The sequence below is a fragment of the Meleagris gallopavo genome, chromosome 6 (genome assembly GCF_905368555.1).
Source record: "Meleagris gallopavo chromosome 6, MGAL_WU_HG_1.1, whole genome shotgun sequence".
NCBI classification, from domain to species: domain Eukaryota; kingdom Metazoa; phylum Chordata; class Aves; order Galliformes; family Phasianidae; genus Meleagris; species Meleagris gallopavo.
The window spans coordinates 33,968,138-33,989,187 of NC_139409.1; the positions used below are offsets into that span (position 1 = coordinate 33,968,138).

At 37.2% G+C, this 21,050-nt stretch overlaps 1 protein-coding gene across 1 annotated transcript; it reads right to left on the reverse strand.

Moving 5' to 3' along the window:
- Nucleotides 1-10,646: 10,646 nt before the first annotated feature.
- Nucleotides 10,647-19,184, reverse strand: DAZL (deleted in azoospermia like). The gene is made up of 10 exons (XM_010712817.3): nt 19,053-19,184; nt 18,697-18,788; nt 17,364-17,415; nt 16,108-16,174; nt 15,647-15,780; nt 15,038-15,115; nt 14,209-14,259; nt 12,949-13,053; nt 12,161-12,259; nt 10,647-11,414 (listed from the first exon to the last, which is right to left on the reverse strand). The coding sequence occupies exons 1-10, from the start codon at nt 19,089-19,091 to the stop codon at nt 11,361-11,363; spliced, it is 771 nt and encodes a 256-aa protein (XP_010711119.2). The 5' UTR covers nt 19,092-19,184; the 3' UTR covers nt 10,647-11,360.
- Between the last annotated feature and the right edge of the window lie 1,866 nt (nt 19,185-21,050).

Genomic DNA, 21,050 nt, shown 5'->3' on the forward strand with positions numbered 1-21,050 from the left:
TTCTAGTTACACTTTTTGATAATCCCTTGATTGGTAATTCCAAGCCTTATTTGAACAACTACTTGGAAAAATCCACCAAAGTATAATCCACCAAAGTATAAGCAATTCATGTTCCAAAACCCTAATTCCAGTTACTGGTATTTGCAGTATAAGGTTGAACTCCAGCATCTAAGTTAGTTCCATCCTATTTCTTTGTTTTCGCACACTAATATGAAATACTTAAAGCTATTTTAGAACAATATTTATTACCACTTTGTCAAAAGCCAACACACACTCACAACACCACATAGTACAAGATTCAGCAAAAGCTTAAATGACCAAACAATGAGGTTAGTGAGTCTACAACTCTGCAAAAACATAATATCTACTGAGATTATGATAAATAAGATAAATATATGCAAGAAAAGCCAAACCTTCAGAGACAGAAGAGATGAGGCCACATAGTGTACAGGGCTGCTCTGAAAGTAATGCCTTTTATTTCATTGCTGGCCCACAGCGTTAGAGGCAGATGTTGGTAGTATGGCAGCAGAGTTTGAACCTTCCTGCCAATATTCTATTACATTCTGTTGCAATGAGACAGGTGGCATTAAAGGGGCAGTCTGACAAAATGGTACCCAACATGGAAATGCACGTGAAGCAGGGTTGTGTCACTGAGTTTCACCACATGAAAAAAATGGCATTCATGAGCACTTGCTGAACATTTATAGAGACCAAACAGTTGATGTGAGCAGATTCAGTGAGTGCACTGCACCAAGACCCAACCTTACTTACCAGGGAGAAATACTAGAAGGATAGTGGGAAGCTACAATGCATACTGTACAGTTTGGCTTATGTTGGAATTAGCATCTCAGTATGTGGAGTTGATATAATTGCACAAGCTTTGGTGGACTCTCCAAAAGAAATCAGTTGTACAGCTGTACACTGTGCACAAACACCCGTACATTCTGTGTAAGGGACAGTGTGACGCTGAATGACAATAACTTGGACAAGAAAATTAAGATGGGTCAAGGTGGTCTGCAAGTACTTTAATACTTCAGCATCCTTGGAAGCTCCTTATCTGCACAGGCAACATTGTTAAGGTGAAAGGCTGAGAAGACTCAGGCAACTTTAGGATTTGTAGCAAAGGAAAATCTAAAGAGAAATGCAGAATTTCTGGAAATTCTCTTTTAAAGACAAAATCTAATTAGTAACTATGAAAAAAGGTTTTGTACATGCTGCAAGACTGAGTTAAAAAAAAAACAACTCACAGCCAAGCCTCTAATCATTACAAATTCACATAGGGGTGAAGACTACTGATTGCTGAATATACTACTTGTACAGGATCTAACAGAGACTCCTAAAAAGCAGTGAAAGCACCAAAAAGCACTTTATGCCAGATCTAACTAGAAATAAGATGTTAGGACAAGACTAGCCTTCAAGACATTGCTTAGGTATGAGGAGAAAAGCACATCAGCTACGTGTTAGACTTGCTCAGATTTTGAAAACTACAATCATACAGATCTAGACAGTTCCATTATAAATAGTTTTAATTATGTATTAAACAGCTTTACACTATCATCTGCCACACCAGAGATGGAAATCAAACGTTGATGAAAAGCTGCACGAACACAGGACAAATTACCAAAGCAAGTAACTTGCACTAGAACAGGATAAATATGGACGCTACACTCGCTTCCACTCCTTGTCTACCTATAATCTTATACTAGTAAATGAAAACTGTAGCTAACTCCTACTGTAACATAAAAGCTATCTTCTACACATTATTTTAGCTTCCTGGGATGAAAAAGAGATACAAATCTTACTAAAAGTCTCTAGAAATCTTATTCTGCATGCTGTGCACTCAGCAAACAGTATTTGCTCTCTAGGAAAGTTTCATCCTTGACCTTACAGTTAAGTAAATTTGAAGCATATCCTTGTCATAATTAACAAGAGCAGTAAGAAAACACTGGTGGCATTTGCGTGTCTGGTCACAGCAGCTGCATTTTCCCAGCTTGCTCCACCTTCTCTGTATCACTGGTTATGAAGAATAACACACTAGATGAAAGATCATAAGTTTATTTAAAATTAAGTATCACAGAAATCAAATTTGCAAATTTGAATCTCTTTGACCTCTTAGGAAACTGAAGTTCAACCATTCGTGTGATTTAATTTAGATGAAAGTAGAATCAAGATTATTTGTTTCCCACTCTAGCCCAGCGCTTCTTGCAGGGGGCATACGAAGGGAATATACAAAGGGGACATTTGAGCCAAATACCCTCTTAGCAGCTCCTATGCTAAAAAATGCAACAGTCATCTCCAAATAATTTTAGATTTTCAAGCTGGAAATATTCTTTCCAAAATAGTTAATGGTACTAAAATACAATTCAGTTCCATCCTTGACTTGCACATATGTGAAAGAACAGACACAAATATGAATTTTATAGTTTCTGAAGCTGCACTCTGCAAGCCAAACAGGCTGTCTTGGCATGGGAGAATACATCACCTGCTGCCAAAACACAGACAGACCCCTACCATTTAGATTAAGAGATCACTCCACTAGCTGTAACAAGATCTGCCACAAGAGCTCAGTTGAAAAACACGCTGAGAGTCACCTCTACCTGCATCCCATACATTTGTTACAAGAATCTTTTCACAGCTTATCTTGTCTGAACGCTACCTGTGGCCTCAGCAACGACTTCTCATTCTATAGACAGTGGATCTTTGGGCAGTTAAGCAGCATGCATACAGCGCTTGAAAGCTACCACATACGAAACAAATACTGAGTACTTCTAGAAAAGTTCCAACATCAAATACAGTATTTGATACCACCACCTTCTTATAGTTGGTTCTGGGTTTGTTTTTTTTTGGCGCATATTTTATTTTTTATTACAGAATTATTTCTAAAAACACAAAGCATGGCAAAAACCTGCTGAAGAGTCCAAATGCTTCATAACCTTTTTTTTTTCCCCAATAATGTCTTTGTTGTATGTTAATGGACTTAAGTAAAATATTACTAGGTCTGTAGAAGCAAGGATGAGAACATAGGGCTCATATAGCAAATAATTCCTTTTATTTACAGCTGCACTATGATGTTGTGGCAAAAATAACACCATTATAGCCTGCCTTGCTAATTGATTCAGTACACACCAAAAGGAAGGATCAAAGATGACCTCTAGCTCAGAAATCCTGGGCCCCAATCTGGTAGAAGCTGAGCACATTCTTGAGGATCTCTTGCCTTTTATTTTTCCATTTACAGATACCGTTCTGACAGCGGCCCACAATACTGACTCAAGCAAACCTTGATCTGGTCAAGTGGAATGTTCTTAACCAAGATTCCAAAATTTACAAAGTATAGGAAGTCAGCAAAATAATACTTCATTTTTTGCTTCTTTAGTGGTGCTTTTCTAACAGCAAAAAAAAAAGAAGATATTTAAATGAAAACTCTTTTCAGAGTCTGTTTGCTGTTAGCTTCATAATAAGTCAACATGGGATATATATTGGAAAATGTCACCCAAGAAAGCAAACATTTCAGAGAGCTCACAATTCCCTATGGATAGCAGACTTAGCAACAGAAAATGAAATAATTCAAAATTTCTGCTAAATAACTCCCCTCCTTCTTTATAATCAACCCAGAGGGACCCAGTCCTAGGAAACACATCAACAACTAACAGCAAATACTAAGTACTGGTAGCACAGGTAAAATATACAGCTGAGTTCCTATCCACTGTCAATTACTGGGTTCCATCTGTAAGAGCAGAGATCACAAATAAGTATCGAGTTTAAGGAAGTGTTCCATGATCTTATTCATTTCAAGCTTACATCCATAAGAAACAGGAACAGAAATGAAGTCTGACATCCATATTCAGCATAAATGAAGATTTTTCATGTTTCACTACATGCCTTTTTTTTCCTCTGTAAACACTGTTTCTTATTGCAGACTGTATAGTAAGATTAGATGTGCCTGGAAACACAAAGGAGAGCTCCAATTTTTTCTTATACTTCTTCGAAATATTGTAGAGTTCAGCAAAGGATTTGACTCATAAGCATTTTACAGGTTAATAGAGGAACTGAGAAGAATTACAAATACATCAACAGGAAGTTTTCAGCTACAGATGTTTGTGGCTTAAGCTTACCTGCCCTGCTTCCCTATGGAGTGCCCTGCTCCATCCTGACCACACACTCAGAACCAACGTAAAATCTATCACACTCAGTCTTCCCCCTTAATCTATCACATTGCAACTTGACAGTCACTGTTCTATGAAATGTTCTCACTGCATTTCTTACAGCTGTGTTTTTACATGCACAAATGAGTTCTACAGAAATAACTACTACATTCTGCAGTGGACAGCTTTTACTACAGAAGGACAGGCTTTAGTATTCACAAGAAAAACATTTCTAAATTACAGTATTTGGTAGGTTTTTGTTAGCTTAACGCCCCACCTGCTGGCTGATGACTACATTACATTGTAACAGCCAGCAAAGAAGTCACACGCCTATTGCTGCCACCAGTCAGCTGCTGTATGCTGTCATGGCAACTGGTACAACGTAGGGAGAGGATGCAAAGCTGGGTCCAACAGTGTGATGATTAACATATAGAAGTAAAACCTAGATGGTTATAAAACAGTCTAAAACGCTAGCATCCATCCCTATAGATCACATTGAAGTATCACAAAGCATAATGCACTTAACAACTACTACAAAGACAGTGAGCTCATCTAACTTTACAATTCCTATATACCTCCAGCTGCACCCCAAACTCAGTCACCATACTGGGCTCCACCACAGCCACATAAATAGTTTCTTGAAAACTGATCAAGGTCTCAAAGACAGGAAAGAGTAGTCAAAGTTTGTAGTGCAAAAAATACTAGTCTCATTTTTGAGAGCACTGTTTGAAAGAACAGCTTTAAAGGTTGGCTTATTCTAAAGAATGGATATGTGCCACCAGTCACTTAATAAGCAAATCTCATACGGTCAGAGGAACTCTGCTTTGTGCTGACCAGGTACAGGATCTACTCCTTTGAAAAAGCATGAATAAGAAACCTTTTAGAGGCCAATGCACCTTCCTGCCTGCCTCCCTGGATCTCATGCAAATACAGTCAGATGCTTGGTCAATTCAAAATGAAACAGCAAAGTAGAGATAAGAAATGTTTCTCTAGTGGTCTCGAGTATAAATGCAAACCTAGAAAAGAATTCTTTCCAGATGTACAAGGCTTTGCTGATGTACCATTCAAAGTTTATCTGCTGTTTCAATTCACTGAGGCCCCAGCACAAGCCTGGGTCTCTTGCAACTGCCTAGAAGCGCAGTAGATAAAAGCTGAGCCAATATAAATTGAGTTACAGGTAACAGTTCAGCATTTTGGGGCTTCCATTATCTTGACAGAAACATTCAGCGTTGTCTCAGCATTCATTAGAAAGCATGCTTCAGTCTAAACCACTGAACAGAAGAGCACCTCCTCATCTTCTAGTGGCCTGCAATTCCTGAGCATTCTGGCCCTCACCAAGTCCCCCACGAGAACAATGAAAGAAGGCCAATCAGCACAGAAATCACAATTTACTAGAAGACAGTGCTGCACTAAAGTACTTCTGAAACACCACTGCTATTGATTTTATTGATTTTTTTCTTACTTTGAAAAAAAAATTTAAAAACCTCTTAGCAGAAATTACACTTTAATTAAACTGCCACAGACCTAAAAGAGCAGAAAAATCATTTCTGTCTCTGAAGTCAATGAAGACCCATCGTAGCAGCGAGACAGGTGCTACTGACAAGTTTTATGAAAGTTACTGCAGCATTCATGTAGAACAACCACAAAGACTTAATTCCCTATCAAAAATAGATGGAGTCCTGTATTTACAGTAAGAATACTATCAATAAAGATCTGTTGGCACAACTTTAATTCCCCACTTGGAAGAGATTCCGTAAATAAGTTGCTTAACTCCATAAAGATCTCTATTCTAGTGAAAGTGAAAACAACCTCAATTAACATTCCTAACATTTACCACTGTAACTGCATGTCAGTTTGCTGAATAGGAGAAATAAGGTGAACATTTATATAAAATAATAAACATATATAAAGGTGAATACTTTTGTTTAAGGTGAAAGCTTTTGTTTGTTTTTAAACCTCTAGGGCCGTAAGCAAGTAAGTTTGCTATTTTTCAAAATAATGATAACAAACAACAAACTCAATAGCACGGAAAATAAGGGAAACCATTCACAGTGTAAGGCTTTGTCTACAATACTATATATACCTTGCCCCAGAATACTCAGAGCTGAACTGCTGACTTCTCTTAACTACAGAGCCATCTTTTAATACAGTATGGCGTGAGCCCTTTAATGGTTAACGGTCAAATTATCGTCCATGGAAGACTTCCAGCCTACCTAAATCACAAGGCAGCTGCTGAGTGCAGCAGAGTTTCGGATTTGCAAAGTGACAAAACAATTCGGAAGAGGATATTCTCCCAGTCATTAGTGACTTCAGAGATTTTCATCTCACTAAGTGTAAGAAGATGGAAGATGATTTAGTAATGCACCTTAGTAATCAAATGCATACATTAGTCAGAAACCACATAGTAATGGTAATGTGGTATGTCACAGCCATCTTTATATCCTTCCAAAAGTCAAAGGCGAAAGCATGTGCCCAACCCACTCAAGTAGTGCCATTAACCACTACAGGTCTAAACATTTTCAACTTCCAAGCATCATTTTTCTCCCAAGGAAAAGCATGAATAGCCTCTTAAAGGCTGTTCTAGTCCTAAATTATCCTAGGAAGACTACCCAATAAACACACTCAGTACAAAAGGTACCAGCACAAAAATAAATGTGAGAAAAAACATTTGATTAAGTTTGTCCTTAAGCTCGTCCCAGTCAAAACCAAGCAATATTCAAAGTAATATTCATTGAAAATTAAAATACACAGTACACAGAGTATAAGGCTTGACTTACAGCATCTTGGATAGGACAGAGGGAAAATAAAGCAACATTCTCAATAGTTCCAATGCTATTTTAAAACATATACCACCAACTTACGAAGTAACAATATAAGCAAGTAATGATGGTAACTCACAGGAACATTACAGAGCTGTCTCCTGCTACAGAATCCAACCCAGCTGAAGCAGCACAGGACAGACTGCTATGTCCAACCCACCATGCAGACAAAAAACACAACCTTCTGCAGCAGATGTCTTTATTATGTATTTTGAGGCTCTGAGAGCATTTTTGTTGCTTTATGCTGACGGCTCTAGAACAGTTATCTATATGGATACATACTTCCACATTTTTAGCTCTAACATTTTACCGTAATGTACTTTTAAAATGAAAAATCTTTCTCATTACTGCATTTGATAGAGCATCGCAACTGTAAACTAAAAGAACAATCCTTTCTCACCAGTTTGAGGAATGTTTTTAGTACCAAATACATAAATTCAAAGCTTTTTCCACATAGCACAAACTTCTACCTACAGTAGCTAAAGCCAGAAGAGTCACAGGATTAACAAAGACCCGGAGAAACTCAGCTTGTGTCCTCCTAAAAAGAGTTGCAGTTCAAGTGTACCTCAGTTCCCCTACACCCTTCTCTCCCCTTCCTCCCCAACCCAGAAGTTTAAAGTAAAGTTCATCACGAACTGGAGAGCAGGAATGAAATACAGTATGAAGCAAGAGCCCATCTACATTGTGAAGCTACTCAAACTTTTTCATTGCAGAGATAATACTTACTGATCCTCTCTCTTTTCAATCTGAATCCTTTTAATTGATTACTTTCTCAGACTTAAAGTGGCAGACACTACAGCTTTTAAATTACAGTACACCTATCCTGAAATACTTGTCCACCAACACCTTCCTGCAGACATCTACAGACTACAGATGGGTGGACTCTGAGAAAATAATTGCTTCATTATGACACTCACAAGAAAACCCTGTAAAATACAACTAAGGGAACATTCTTTTGTTTCTTTATAGCATTTAAGTATCAGATAATCTTCATGTAAGATAGAATTTGGCATCTTAGTTTGATGCACAAATACCTAGAAGGAAAAAAAATATTTCCATTTTGACAGAAAATTCCTGTCTGTGCCAGACAGACTATCATTCCAACAGAGATCCAAGAATACCATCTGGCTGGCTGGCTCATTTCAAGACTAGTTCTGTCAGGTGGCAAAGCTTGCGAGAAATTTGAAAAGGCCACAGAACCAAACAGCAGACTAGGACATTTCACTTAAAGGACCATAAAATAATCAAGTGTCTTAGCTAAGTAATACCAAGTAAATGCAAGCACTGTTTTGCTATCTTACCTAAACAACTAATGCAAAAACAAAACTAATGCAAAAAGCTGGCTTACTAGTTACAGGAAACTTGCATGCTTTTGGATCCCACACAAAACACACTCGAGTGTCCTGATTTCTGCTGGCATGGTTGATTTTCTTCACTGCAGCTGGTATGATGCCAGGTTTTAGATCTAGGAGGAAAATGATAACACCCATGTTTTAGTTATTGCTGAGCAGTGCTTACACAGAACCCAGGACTTTCTGCCTCTCATGCTGCCTTGCCAGCAAGGAAGCTTGAGGTTCACAAGGAGGGGACACTGCCACACTGTTGACCTAAACCAGCCAAAGGAATATTCCATAGCACATGGCATCATACTGAATGAAACTGAGCAGAGTCAGCCAGGTGGAGGAAGTGCTGTTGAGTGAGCAAGTTGTAAGTCATTTGTTTTGTGTATTTATTTCTTCTCTACTAAACTGCCTTTATCTTGACCCTCAAGTTCCTTCCCCCTTCCTCTCCTCTGCCATGCTCTCCCTAATCCCACCGAAGGGGGGACTGAACAAACAGCTGTATTGTGCTTACCAGGTTAAGCCACTTGGACAAGTCAAAATTTGTTTTGCTTGCACAAGTTTAAAAAAAAAAAGGCATATCCATAACAACCCACTATTGTACCTACCAGCTCCCAATTAACATGGTCCACTCAATTTAGTAACACAGGTGGAACAAACTTGCAAGCAGCTAATTGTACACCTACTTTCAAAATGCCTTCAGCTACAGCCATACTAAACAGATGTTTTAACTTTCCAAATACAACACAAAAGAGATTTACCTACTACTTTTGTGTTATGCTTATAGGGTACTTCAAACAAACATTAAAGATGTTCTTAGTTATAACTTGTTACTTTTAATGGCATATGCCACAAAATGCACAATTCCCAGATGGGAATAATAAAAAAAAAAAAAAAAGGATAGTGTTTCCTATGGGTGAGAAATGGCTAACAAAAGTAGCTCAACATGATCTAATGGAAGAGAAAATAAATGGTGCTTGTAAGGCCTGAGCTATGCATTTCACTATAAGCCTTCTCAGCATGCTTGTAAGAACAACTCATATCTAGCACCAAGCATTTCAAACATACTGAACAATCAACTTGCTCACCAGATGGTCTTACCGGAAACACTTGGTCAAATAAACATAAAATTTGCACTTTATTTAGATATCTTCTGTTTTTATCTCTTCGTTTGGTGTTGAGACTCTTCAATGAAAGCTACATACAGGCAGATCATGTTTTCTTATAGCACAACATAAAGAATCAAACACATCCCAAGGCAATTAAGCCAACAAGAACATTAAGCCAAAATGAATTCTGCATTTGCGAAGAAACAATTACCTTTATCAATAAACTGACATCACAGATGTAACATTCCAAGAAGGCTGCTGCTTAGATACTTAAAGTTGCAAAGGAAAGGGTCCTCGTACTCAGAAAACTCCAGATTACTTGTATGTGGAGTTTAATTGTGTACGATTGAAAACCACTTACGCAGAAGCTGGAAACGTGCAAGTATATCAAATGAACAACACTATTAAGGCAATAGGTTGACAAAAACATGGTGATTGATAGTACAGAAACACACTTAAGGACACAGCATCTTTAGTGAAAAGGAACAGTCTGAGCAGAGAAAAAGTTAACAACTTTAAGTCAATTTATGCTGCCAGAACATTGTTTGAGTAATTTTATGTAGAATTGCACCTATTATTGCTATCCCCCAAGCCCTCTCCATTCCCCTCCCCTCTTCAATTTAATAATCTCATCTTGAACACTCCTGAGCAACAGTCCTGGGACATTTTTGTGCTGCATCTTATAGCCCACTATCCAGGCCTGTAGCAACTCAGCTCTTACTGCATGTTTCACTGACATCTACTTCTAGACATTTAAAGTAGGACATGCCATTCCATTCATTCATTCATACATACACACACATACACACACACACGAGGAGTTATTTCCTTTTATATTTGGAGAAATAGGTAGTAATAAGAAGAATAAATCAGACTGGGACTCAACACACATACAAGATTGAGTGCTGTTCTCAGTTGTACTCTTTCAAAATTGCAAGTAGGAACTAATACCAAACATGAAAGTTGTTGCTATAAATTTGTTGTAACTGGAATTCTTATGTAGGCTAAGAAATCTTCAATTCCTTCAATAAATATTATGCTACATGCCTTTCTCAAAGCAGCTTAAAATTAAGAAGTATTATATTAGGATGTCACTCACACCAGGAAGGTTAAGTCAAAATAAAAAAAAATTTATTGTTTCAAAATACGACTAAAATCTACATAATTATTATTAAAATATGCTTACATGTATTCTTTGATTAACACTTTGCATCACAAAGTTAGGCATATTTTAAATGCAGTATTTTCTCACAATTTTAAGATACAGGTATTGCTAAAATTAATCCAGTAAAAAAAAAATCATACTCCACTGAGCAGCCAATGTAACTAATTACATTCTTGCATCTTAAGTTACATACAGGAATTCTAGGATTCACATAGATAAATTGTCATTAGCAAACAAAGACATTGATTATGTAGTCTAAAGAGAACCAGGACTTAAAAGGGCTTCAGTTGAGTTACACCTTGACGTCTTCTGTTCCACTGATTAAGAGCTCAGTTTTAAAATACTCCATCTTGGACAAGGAACTGCTTCAACTTTTGAACTGCAAGAGGTAACTGGTTGACATTAGTAACTTAAAATTGTGGTTTAATAAGAACAAAATTTTAACATGCAACAAACTGTACCTTAAAGCTCAGAAGAAAATCCACATGTATCAAACAAACCAAGAGTGTTTTTCTTTTCCCCTTCCCCATATAAGTTCTTTAAGATTAGCATTTCAGTTAGTGGGAAAAGCATGCAAGCTAGTTTTATTACTGGAAGTATTTCAACTCTACAACTTCAAACTTCTCAAGCAAAAATAGCTATTTTGGAACAGGTAAAACAGGAACTCAAACTTCAACTTGAAGCAACTTTCTGAAAAAAGGTTACACTTTTTACTACACATCTTACTAAACTGAACTGTAAGAACATCAAAGTAATACATTTATGTACTTCAAAGTCTTTGTTGATCAAACACTTTTGAGCACTGCTCTTCCTTTTCTGAAGTGATGCGCCCTCCTCTCCTGGAATAGGAGAAAAAAAAGAACAAGAAACCATGTTTCTAGACAACAATCACAACAAAGCAACAAAAGCATCACAAATATCTCAAGATGTTCTCTATATTACTCAGTCCTCTCTAAATCTGTCAAACACAGCTTCTCTATTCTGGCTTCACAGCACTGGTGCCTAGTTCACATCTGTCTTTTTAAAACAAAAAAAAAGTAGCAAGCTTTTAGGTATAATGTTGAAATCCTAATATAAAAGAAGAGAATGTAATCAGAACCAGACCCCTATGAAGGCTGAATGCACAGCAAAAAACTTTCCATTAATACCAGCTACTGATCTAACTATAGTCTATGGTAGAAATTATCTACTTGTTAACCAAAGTACAGATAGACATCCACAGTGAGTACTTAAGTGGAGAAAAGACCATAAACATTTAACTCTATTCTCTTGTAAACAAGACGCAATCTGCTTACCTTTCAGCAGACTGCTCCTGAGGGATGATTAGCTCTAAATACCCAATAGCTGACTGCTCAGCAGTTCTTATGCAGCCTTCTATCAATGCACTTAAATCCAATGAACTCAATTTCTGCAATTTTCTTTCAGTATTAACCAACTGAAAACTAACCATTCATTTATCTCAGTGCACATACAAAAATAAGAGCTCAAGCAAGTACAGATCAATCTTTGTCTTCATAGTATCCTGTATATGAACTAAATTAAGATCAGCTGCTTTTAGAGATTTAGTTTTGCTTTCACTACATACCCTGAAGTAATCTTCTTGTGATACAAAGGTGTTCCTCAGGCGGTTTTCAGGATTAAGCAGACACGATACTACTGTTTGTATGCTCCTGTCCACAGACTTCTGAAATAAAAGTTAAGAGATGCATCTATAATAATTCTACCAGTTGCCCTACTACTAGTAGTGTGTCTATCACAGGGTTTACACTTCATTCAAGAGTTCTTTCAGTTCTCTCGCTTCCTGAATTTTTCCCTTTAATGTTTTTAATTGGTTTCAATGCTCTCAGTTGTCATTTACAATGTAAATGTTTTTATCAGTGACAAGCCAGTACAGCTGCATTAGAGGCAGACAGGAGAGCAATAAAGTCTTCTTTAAAGAGAGTTTAGAACCAACTGCTGGCCAAATAGAGATAGCTTTCCACAAAAGCAAGCAGAGAAGAGTAATAAATTTCACCCATCTACATTTTGAGATTCATAAATCTAAGATGCAAAGTGCTACCCAATCTGCCATTTTATTACCTGCAATTCTTGAATAACTCTTATCAGAGTAAGACAATCTTGACACAATCACATTTTACACATCCCTACACTACAGACTAAGTACTAATAGCCTCAAGAAAGCACGATAGCCTTCTGAAATCATGCAGAAATTAAAGTGGATTAAACAGTGGCTGAAGTGATGATTACAATCTTAATTCTAGAGGTGATGAAGAGGTCAGGAGACCTCTTCGCCAAGCCACATAAGCCATGTAGCCTTCACAAAAAATGTGGGAACAGGTCTAACAACAGAAAACACTCTGAGAAAGAACTTACTTTTTGTGGACTATTACCAGACGACTGTGTGGGCTCTGGAGCAGCACATTCTGTCTGTATAAACTCTGGATCCTCACTGTAGTGATAGTTTACTGAAGTATAAACCTGCATATTTAAGACAGTGCAGTATTTTAGTAACACTACAAGAAAGTGCCTAACTATGTTGTCACCCGTTCCCACCTATCAAGAGGCAATGCCAGCCTTAACCTTTTGGTAAAGCTTCACAAATGGGATAACTGTACCCTGATCTGTTTTAAAGACAGTTCTGTCCCCTTCCAAAAAGGATGCTTTCAAATACCTGTCTTTCCTCCTCACTGTAATTACTTTTGAAAGCTAGCTCCTCCACGTCCTCCATATATAGGTTTTGTTGTCAAAATTATTTAGCAAATACATTCCCTCACTAACAGAAAAACAGACATCCCTGTAATACAAAAGGCTGAAAACAAAGCTTAGAGCACATGATTTGAACTAAGTAGTAATAAATTTTTCTTCTAATATGAAGAGAGACAATCAATGAATGCCAAGAGCAATATATATGGATAAAGTTTCATTTTCTGATTCTCACCTCTCCCACATTTACCTTCCAGAGTCTACACACATCTGCTGGAAACAAGCTTGAAAGACATTAGCTCTTAAAACTCTTCATAGAAATAGCACTCTAAAAATACAGTATTAGAATCGAGGAATAGGAGATGCAAATTTAAGATCCAGTGCCAATCCTGTTAAAGAAATGTTGTATAATTTTCCTCTCTTGTGGATGCCACTTGCGTGAAGTCACAAAAAGTTATCACCTTGGAAGCCATCAGACATCTAGTCTCTAGCAACCTCACTAACTGCTCAGAAGAGCTCTTGAACCAAAAACATTATCTGCAGAGAAAAATATTCTGAAGACTTTTACAAGTCTGCAAAAGAATGAGAACAACCAGTAGTATTTTACAGATCTTAAAAAAACAGCTTGTACATTAGACAACATTATCCTTCCTTCAGCTTTGCATGAAGAACCAATCTTGTTTCCATATTAAAATTCCAGAATTCACTAGTTAGTAACAATGCAAAACTGGTATTCTAGTTCAGCCATACAACTTCTAAACTAACCCATGAGAAGGAAGGCCTAAACAACTATTTATATCAGCCACAGGAGTCGCTGAGACTGGATTCCACACAGACCTGTTAAACCAACAGTTTTGTTTTTTTTTTTTTTTTTTTAAAGTATCAAAACATTTAACCCAGAAGTCTTCAAAGTAAACACTGCAGACTTACCGGAGGCATAACATAGTTTCTCTGCTCCCCAGGAATCCATTGTGGTGGAGCCTTAAACAGAAATTGAAGAATAATCAGCTTTTACCTATATTCATTTCCCACACAGGTAGCTCCTCTTTAAGAAGCACAGTGTACGCACACACGCACGCACACACGCACGCACACCATACTTCACACCTGGATTTTTTTATTCTTACAGTTCTTAGTGCAGCATGGTATCTTTTTCATGTGGACCTCACATAGTGCTCAGCACAAGGTCTGTCCCACCACAAATTCCAACAGCCTCCTACCTTTTCTCATTCCAAATTTAACAAAGATTAGCTAAAGATTAGGAAAAGAACCAAGTGCAGTCACAGCAGCCATACTGACAAAACGTCTCACGCCTTCAGTTTCTACAGTTACTAAACTATCTCATTTAGTCTGAAAGAACAAAGACAACCTACACATTTCATTACAAGCTCAAAAATGGCTATTTCATTACAAAAATGGCTACCAAGTACCTTTCTGTACATTTTTACAGCTCAGAAAACATTTTTCTACTTTGATTATATCCCAGTATTAAGTCTGACTAGCAATTCTGTTTATTGCATAAGTAGTTGATTTTGTTTACACTGCACAAGTGCAAAGTTTCCTCCTGTAAGAACTCCTCTCGATCATTTTTTTCAAAACAAACGTTGCCATCTTTCAATACTTTCATCAATGTCATTAATCTAATGACATGAAACTGGTTTAACTGTTAAGTTTCCTTAAAAGATTCTTTCTCCCTGAAAACACCTACAGTGCTGAGACTCCCAACAACCTTACTGCTCCAACTTAAAGAATTACATACCTGATAGTTGTATGCTGGCTGATATCCTACAGGAACTTGCTGCTGTATCAATAAAGCTGGTGAACTGTATGCATATGTCTACAAAATAAAAGTTTTTTTAATTCAAGTTTAAAGCAAGGTGTTATGGTATCTGCTGTGACTAGCACAAGTGTCCCTACAAAGGCAGCAAAAAAACCAAGAATTTGCTTTGCTAGGAGAAAAGAGTAACACGCCAACTTCTACTTCCATAATTGAAAACACTGGATTTTAAAGCCTATGGTTTATTCAGTAAGACAATAACACAGTAAATATCTGGATGCATGACAAGCAGCAAGTCCACTGAAGAGCTATTATTTCATTGAACGCTCTACCTACAAAAGTTCTTATTTTCAAAATAAAAAGTGTATCATCTCCCTGCATTTTGTTTTATAAAGAATGATTAAATTAATTTTTCAGGCCAGTTGGAAGTTCAAGTAGCTTTAAGTTAAGACCTGTATTGGGAAATGTAAGACAAAAATGAGCAGGTAAGATGAGATTGGAATCTTTATATGGACTTGAGAAGGCGTACATAGCTTACACTTTCATGAACATTTAACTACAATTCCCAAACAGCAGCACAAATAACCTTACCTGCACATACTGAGTTAGTGGGCTCACCACAGCTTGAGGCTGCACGTAGGTCTCTGTATTTTGATTACTCCATACACTATGGAATTGTGGTGCAGGAGGATTGAAAGCTAATGGTCTAGGCTGCACATAAGAACCTTGTTTTAAGACAAAAAAAATATTAAAACATTTTAAGGAGTATTTCATAAATATTTGAATTCTACTTGCAAAAAAACTTTGACACTTTGACTTTTGAATTCAGCTCAGCGACTTAACTACATTGCATTTTCAGCTATTGCGCTCCCAACCTTCATTCAATTTTATTATCAAAACTGTACATCCCACAAGCAGTGAGGCTGTGATTTAGAACTGACATCAGTTGCAACATGCACACTGCACTGAAAAAAAAAAAAAGGACTTGCAAGAATACTGATGTATTGATTATGAAAAAACTAAACTTATAATCTGACTTTATATATACTTACACAAGTTTTGTTGTTTTCTAATTGCTGGTCCCAGTTTCAGCCTTTTACCATGGACACTGATCTGTGACTGAAAAATAAGTTATTCCATAAGCTGGAGAATCAGTAAGGTGGGTGGGCCGTCTAACTTTCAGGAGACCGTACTTTATTTCCATTCTACAGTATCACCAACTCACATATAGCTTCAAAGAGCCTCCATTTTCTTTCTTTTCCTTCTTTCTAAGCCTTTTACCTTTAATCTCCTGTAATGCTCTCTTTATCTACTCAGGAACTTCACAAACCTTGTATTCCTTAATTACTTATTAGAGACTGCCAGTCTTCATTCTGTTTTATGCACATTATCCATGCCAATCTTTGTCCTGTTTTATCACTGCCTCAGTATGCAGCCACTTTTCTTCCCCCAAATCTTCCAGCAGACCCAAGGCTTTAAATCACACCAAGACCAGGACTACATTAATTTGGTTTCTGACTTAATATACAAAAAGCATAGAGCAACAGCACCAGATATTTGTTCTAGTTTCAGCTGGGACAGAGTTGCTTTCCTTCAGTGTCTAGTATGATGCTTCGTTTTGGTTTTAGGAAAAAAAACTACACTGACTGAAACATACTGATGTTTCCAGCTGTTGCTGAGCAGTGGTGCATGGAACCATTTTAGTTTTCTCAGCTTCTCCTACTGCCCTGCCACCAGTGGCACTGCAGGGGACGCAAGAAGCTGGGAAGGCACAGAATCAGAACTGACCTAAACTTCCTAAAGGGATATTCTGTAACATGATTGCACATAGAAGAAAAGTATGAAAGGGGGAGGAATCATCAGGCAGCCTGCCACTGCTCAGGGACCAGCTGGGCATCACCTGGTGGGTGGTGAGCATTGCTTATGCATCACTTGTTTTTTATATACACATTTAAAGGATAACAGTTACATATATACACACAACTATCACAACTGCTACCCATTTTTCCTCTTCCTATTCTCCTGGTAAATAGTTTTCATCTCAACTCACAAGCAGTGTGTTTTGGTTTTGGTTTTTTTTTTTTTAATTATCTTCCCATATGGCTGGGAAGGAGTGCAGTGACTAAAATACTATGAAGTACTTTGCAACCCACTGGGTTAAGTCACAACAATATTTAAGCATTTATTTCAGGGCAGTTCTAGTCTTTCTTTTTTCTTTTTACTTTCCTCAGTGGAACTGGTTTCCCCTAACCACACCTACCACCTTCATATGGAAGGTTCTTCTGACAACTTAAAACAAAGAGCTTACTTCTACTATTTTTTGAACATCCACATTGTCCAGGAATGAAACAAATCCATACCTGAAAAGAAAAAAAAATATATCATTCAACTACTACATTTTGATTTTTTTGATAGTTGTTAGTTTTTTTTTTTGTTTGTTTTTTGTTTTTTGTTTGTTTTAAACTAAAACAGTTAAAAGAACATTAACTGTTATTAACAGGACATTAATATATAATTCAGCATCAAAGTGCATTTGTTGCTGACTGACAGCATACTGGGCCGAATAAAAGGAATTAAATGCCAGATTCAATATTCTCCCAATAAAGTTACTCAGATGAGTTCTGTTATTAATATTAGTAGCATCAAAAAGCCAAAAGCTCCATTAATTATGATGTACTAAGTTCTGCATTTACTGCAAAGGCTTGAATGAAAGGAGGAACTACAGGAATAATTACACTATTGGAGGAAGTGATCCCAAAAGAGGTTTTCAATTTATCTCACTACTTGTTGTTCATTTAAGCCTTAATATTGGAGACAATACTCAGAGAACTATAGAGTATGTCAATCGATGGAATATGGCAATTTACCAATAATCAGAACACATGCTTGCTACACATTAGAATTCACCACAAAGACCAGGCAAGGGTCATTAAGCTCAATATTTTCAGCTCATTGCCTATGAAAAGAAAATGCTACTTTTTGGAATCTGCTCAGAGTAACAGAAAACAATTAGCACACCTTTAGAGTGAAGTCTTCCTTGCAAAACAATTCTAATTTCAAAGCTGGGAGAGCTTCCTCTGAACTCAGCTGGGTGGAGTCCAAACATCTTCACTTAAGTTCTTCGCTCCAGATCAGTTTTCTATACACCCAATAGGAATGTCTCTGTAACCTTCTATAATCCCTTAAGTTTCACTCACCACCTGAAACAGTTTGGCTGCCTCTAATTTACGCCTGAGCAATCAAAGCCTGCAGTCCAACTGCCCCAATGAAAGTCTACCCCCTCTCTCAATTACATTAGTGGTACCACACCGATGCTTAACTGCTATCAGAAAAAGTCAAAGTTTCAACCTGTGAAAGAACAGCCTCCACAAGCATCCACTAAGTTTTATGCTTTGCTCCCACTGGTTAAGTGACAACACCACTACGTTCCCTCAACAGGTATACACCAACAACATAAAATCTGTCCCATTCTCAACTGTGAGACTAAGCAGATTTAAGATCAGTCTAGTTTTACATGTTTCACATAAATTCACCTTAATTGGAAAAGCTAAAGCATGGTAAGTGAGCAAATACTGAACAACAGACAACATTTATGTTAGAATTACATCTACATAAGCAGTAACTAATAACATTCTGCTCACCCTTTGGAAACACCAGTTCTGTCAGTGATTATTTTCACTTCCTTCACAGTACCATATTGTTCAAAGTAACTCCGAATTTCTGCTTCGTTCATCTAGAAGAAACAAAGTCTTGAACTACTTCACAGACATAATAAACTGTTACAATTGGGTTTAAAAATAGTGCTTGTCACTTCAAAACATCTCCTAATATTCCAGGAAAATCTTATCGGTCTGTTTCAAAGCTCTCTTACCATAATGCATTATTTCAAGATCAGTGAAGACTCAATTAAAAAAGCCCTCCAGAAGTTAAAATTCCTATTTCTTTCCCACTAAAGCATATCATATGTAGTTTAAAAACATAGAAAAAATATAAATACCCTTATATCAATTCCACCAACAAAGACTGTATTTGGCATGATTTTTCCTTCTGGTAAAACATATCCTTGGCAGGTTGTTGACAGATGGGTATTATCCTCTGAGACACTTCCACACTGGGCTTCCGCATTTGCAGACTGAAAAGGTTAAACAAATATCTCAGTCACATAATAACACACTTCTAGGTAAGCCTTCATCATCCTGTAGATACAGTTTGAGACCACAAATATCAATGGCATCTTTCCAGTTACATAAAAGAAGTATTTACTGCAAATGGAACACTCATATGGAAAAGTTTGAACCAACTCTTCCTTGAGATTAAGACTTCAGATCTAGACTCCAGCTAGGCTACACTAAGCAGGCTTACCTGACTGGAAGCTTCACAAACATTGTTGCTACCACCCAACTTACAAGGAGAACCCCAGAAGTATTCATCTCAAAGTTCTACACAATTCCTTTTAGATGCAAGCAAGAAGTTCTTCAATTCTTTACTGTGAATTGATTATCCACTGAATAAATTCCATCATTTTCCTGATCAAAAACCTGAAGTGCTCAAGAAGTGAGTAAAGCTTATGAAGCTCCTTGGAACAATGGTACAGAGTTGTACAACAATTTAACTGTGAGGTAGATAGTGTTATCTTGATAGAATATTCACACCATTTATCTGCACCTCAGAAAAAGTTTTAGTCAATTTAACTACAAGAGAAATATGAACGACTATGAACCTGTCACTGAATGGCAAGCACCAGAGCAGGATCTTAGGTGTGCTCTACACGTATCTACATGGTGTCATGCAATAACTACAGCCATTGTGTACTTTGCACACCCACATTCCACATGCACCTTCTGACTTGAGCATAACTCACAATCTCAAAGTTCCTCATTCAATTCAGATCAGAGGAAAATGGATTACGGATTAATGTTTATGTATGGAATCATTTGCTCAGACTACATGCAATTCCGTTTCTTGTTGCTGATGCCACCAAGATGTGTTCCATACTCTAAAACATGCTTCAAACATTATACAAAGATACTTGCAAATATACCACATACAGATGAAACTTTGGTTCCTCATCTTCACTCATGAAATGGTTCTAGGTACATGCTTTACCTACCTTGTAGGAAAAAAAAAAAAAAAACTACTTTGACCATCTCAGTAGTGCTCATTTCTCTGTATCAAGAGATCTCAAAACATTAATAACCTTTTCCTTACAGCTCAAGTGGTGTGGCATTACCCCTATTTCAGATACGCAGATCTTTTGATTTAGTTGAGGTTATTGATACTTTGAAACCTACTAATAATTTACAATCACTAGTACCCATTTTTCAATGTAACAAATTACGTTTAACACAGAGTTATTTAAACTGCAGCTGCAAGTGATCAATATTCATTCATATTGGACACCCAGTAAGGGAATAAGAAAATTGTAAGAATCAATCTGTCCATGCGGCATGATTCAACCAGCAATTAAGTAATGCCAAAAGTAGAATTCAGCTTTCCACAAGTATGATTTCAGCATGACTGAATCAAATTAACACCAGACGACCCCTAAAAAGCAAAGACAATTTGCCCCATCTCTTCTCTTAAACCTGTTCTGCACAAGATTCAACAGCTGTCAGTTCACACTAAGCGTAGTTTCTAAGAAAGAATAGCATTGAGAGGAAGTTTTGACCAGATTAGTATTCTGTTATTTTAGACAATAGAATCAGCTTACTGTGCTATCAGATAAGCATCAGATCCATCAGAGATTCCATGGATGCAGAAGAAATGGAGATGGAAAAGACCCAGTTTGAGACAGTTTAACTGCATCTCATGAAGCTAGACCTTGAAGTACCTGGCTCCGTCACATCCAGTAACATTTTCTTGTACGCAACTCTGTTTACTTCAACTGTATGCTACCGACTGCAAACTGTGTAGTAGATTACTTCTGTTGTAAGCAGATAAAGAGCAGTCCTTCCCCTTCCTTCTTATTGTACCAGGGCAGCTTTTTATACCACTG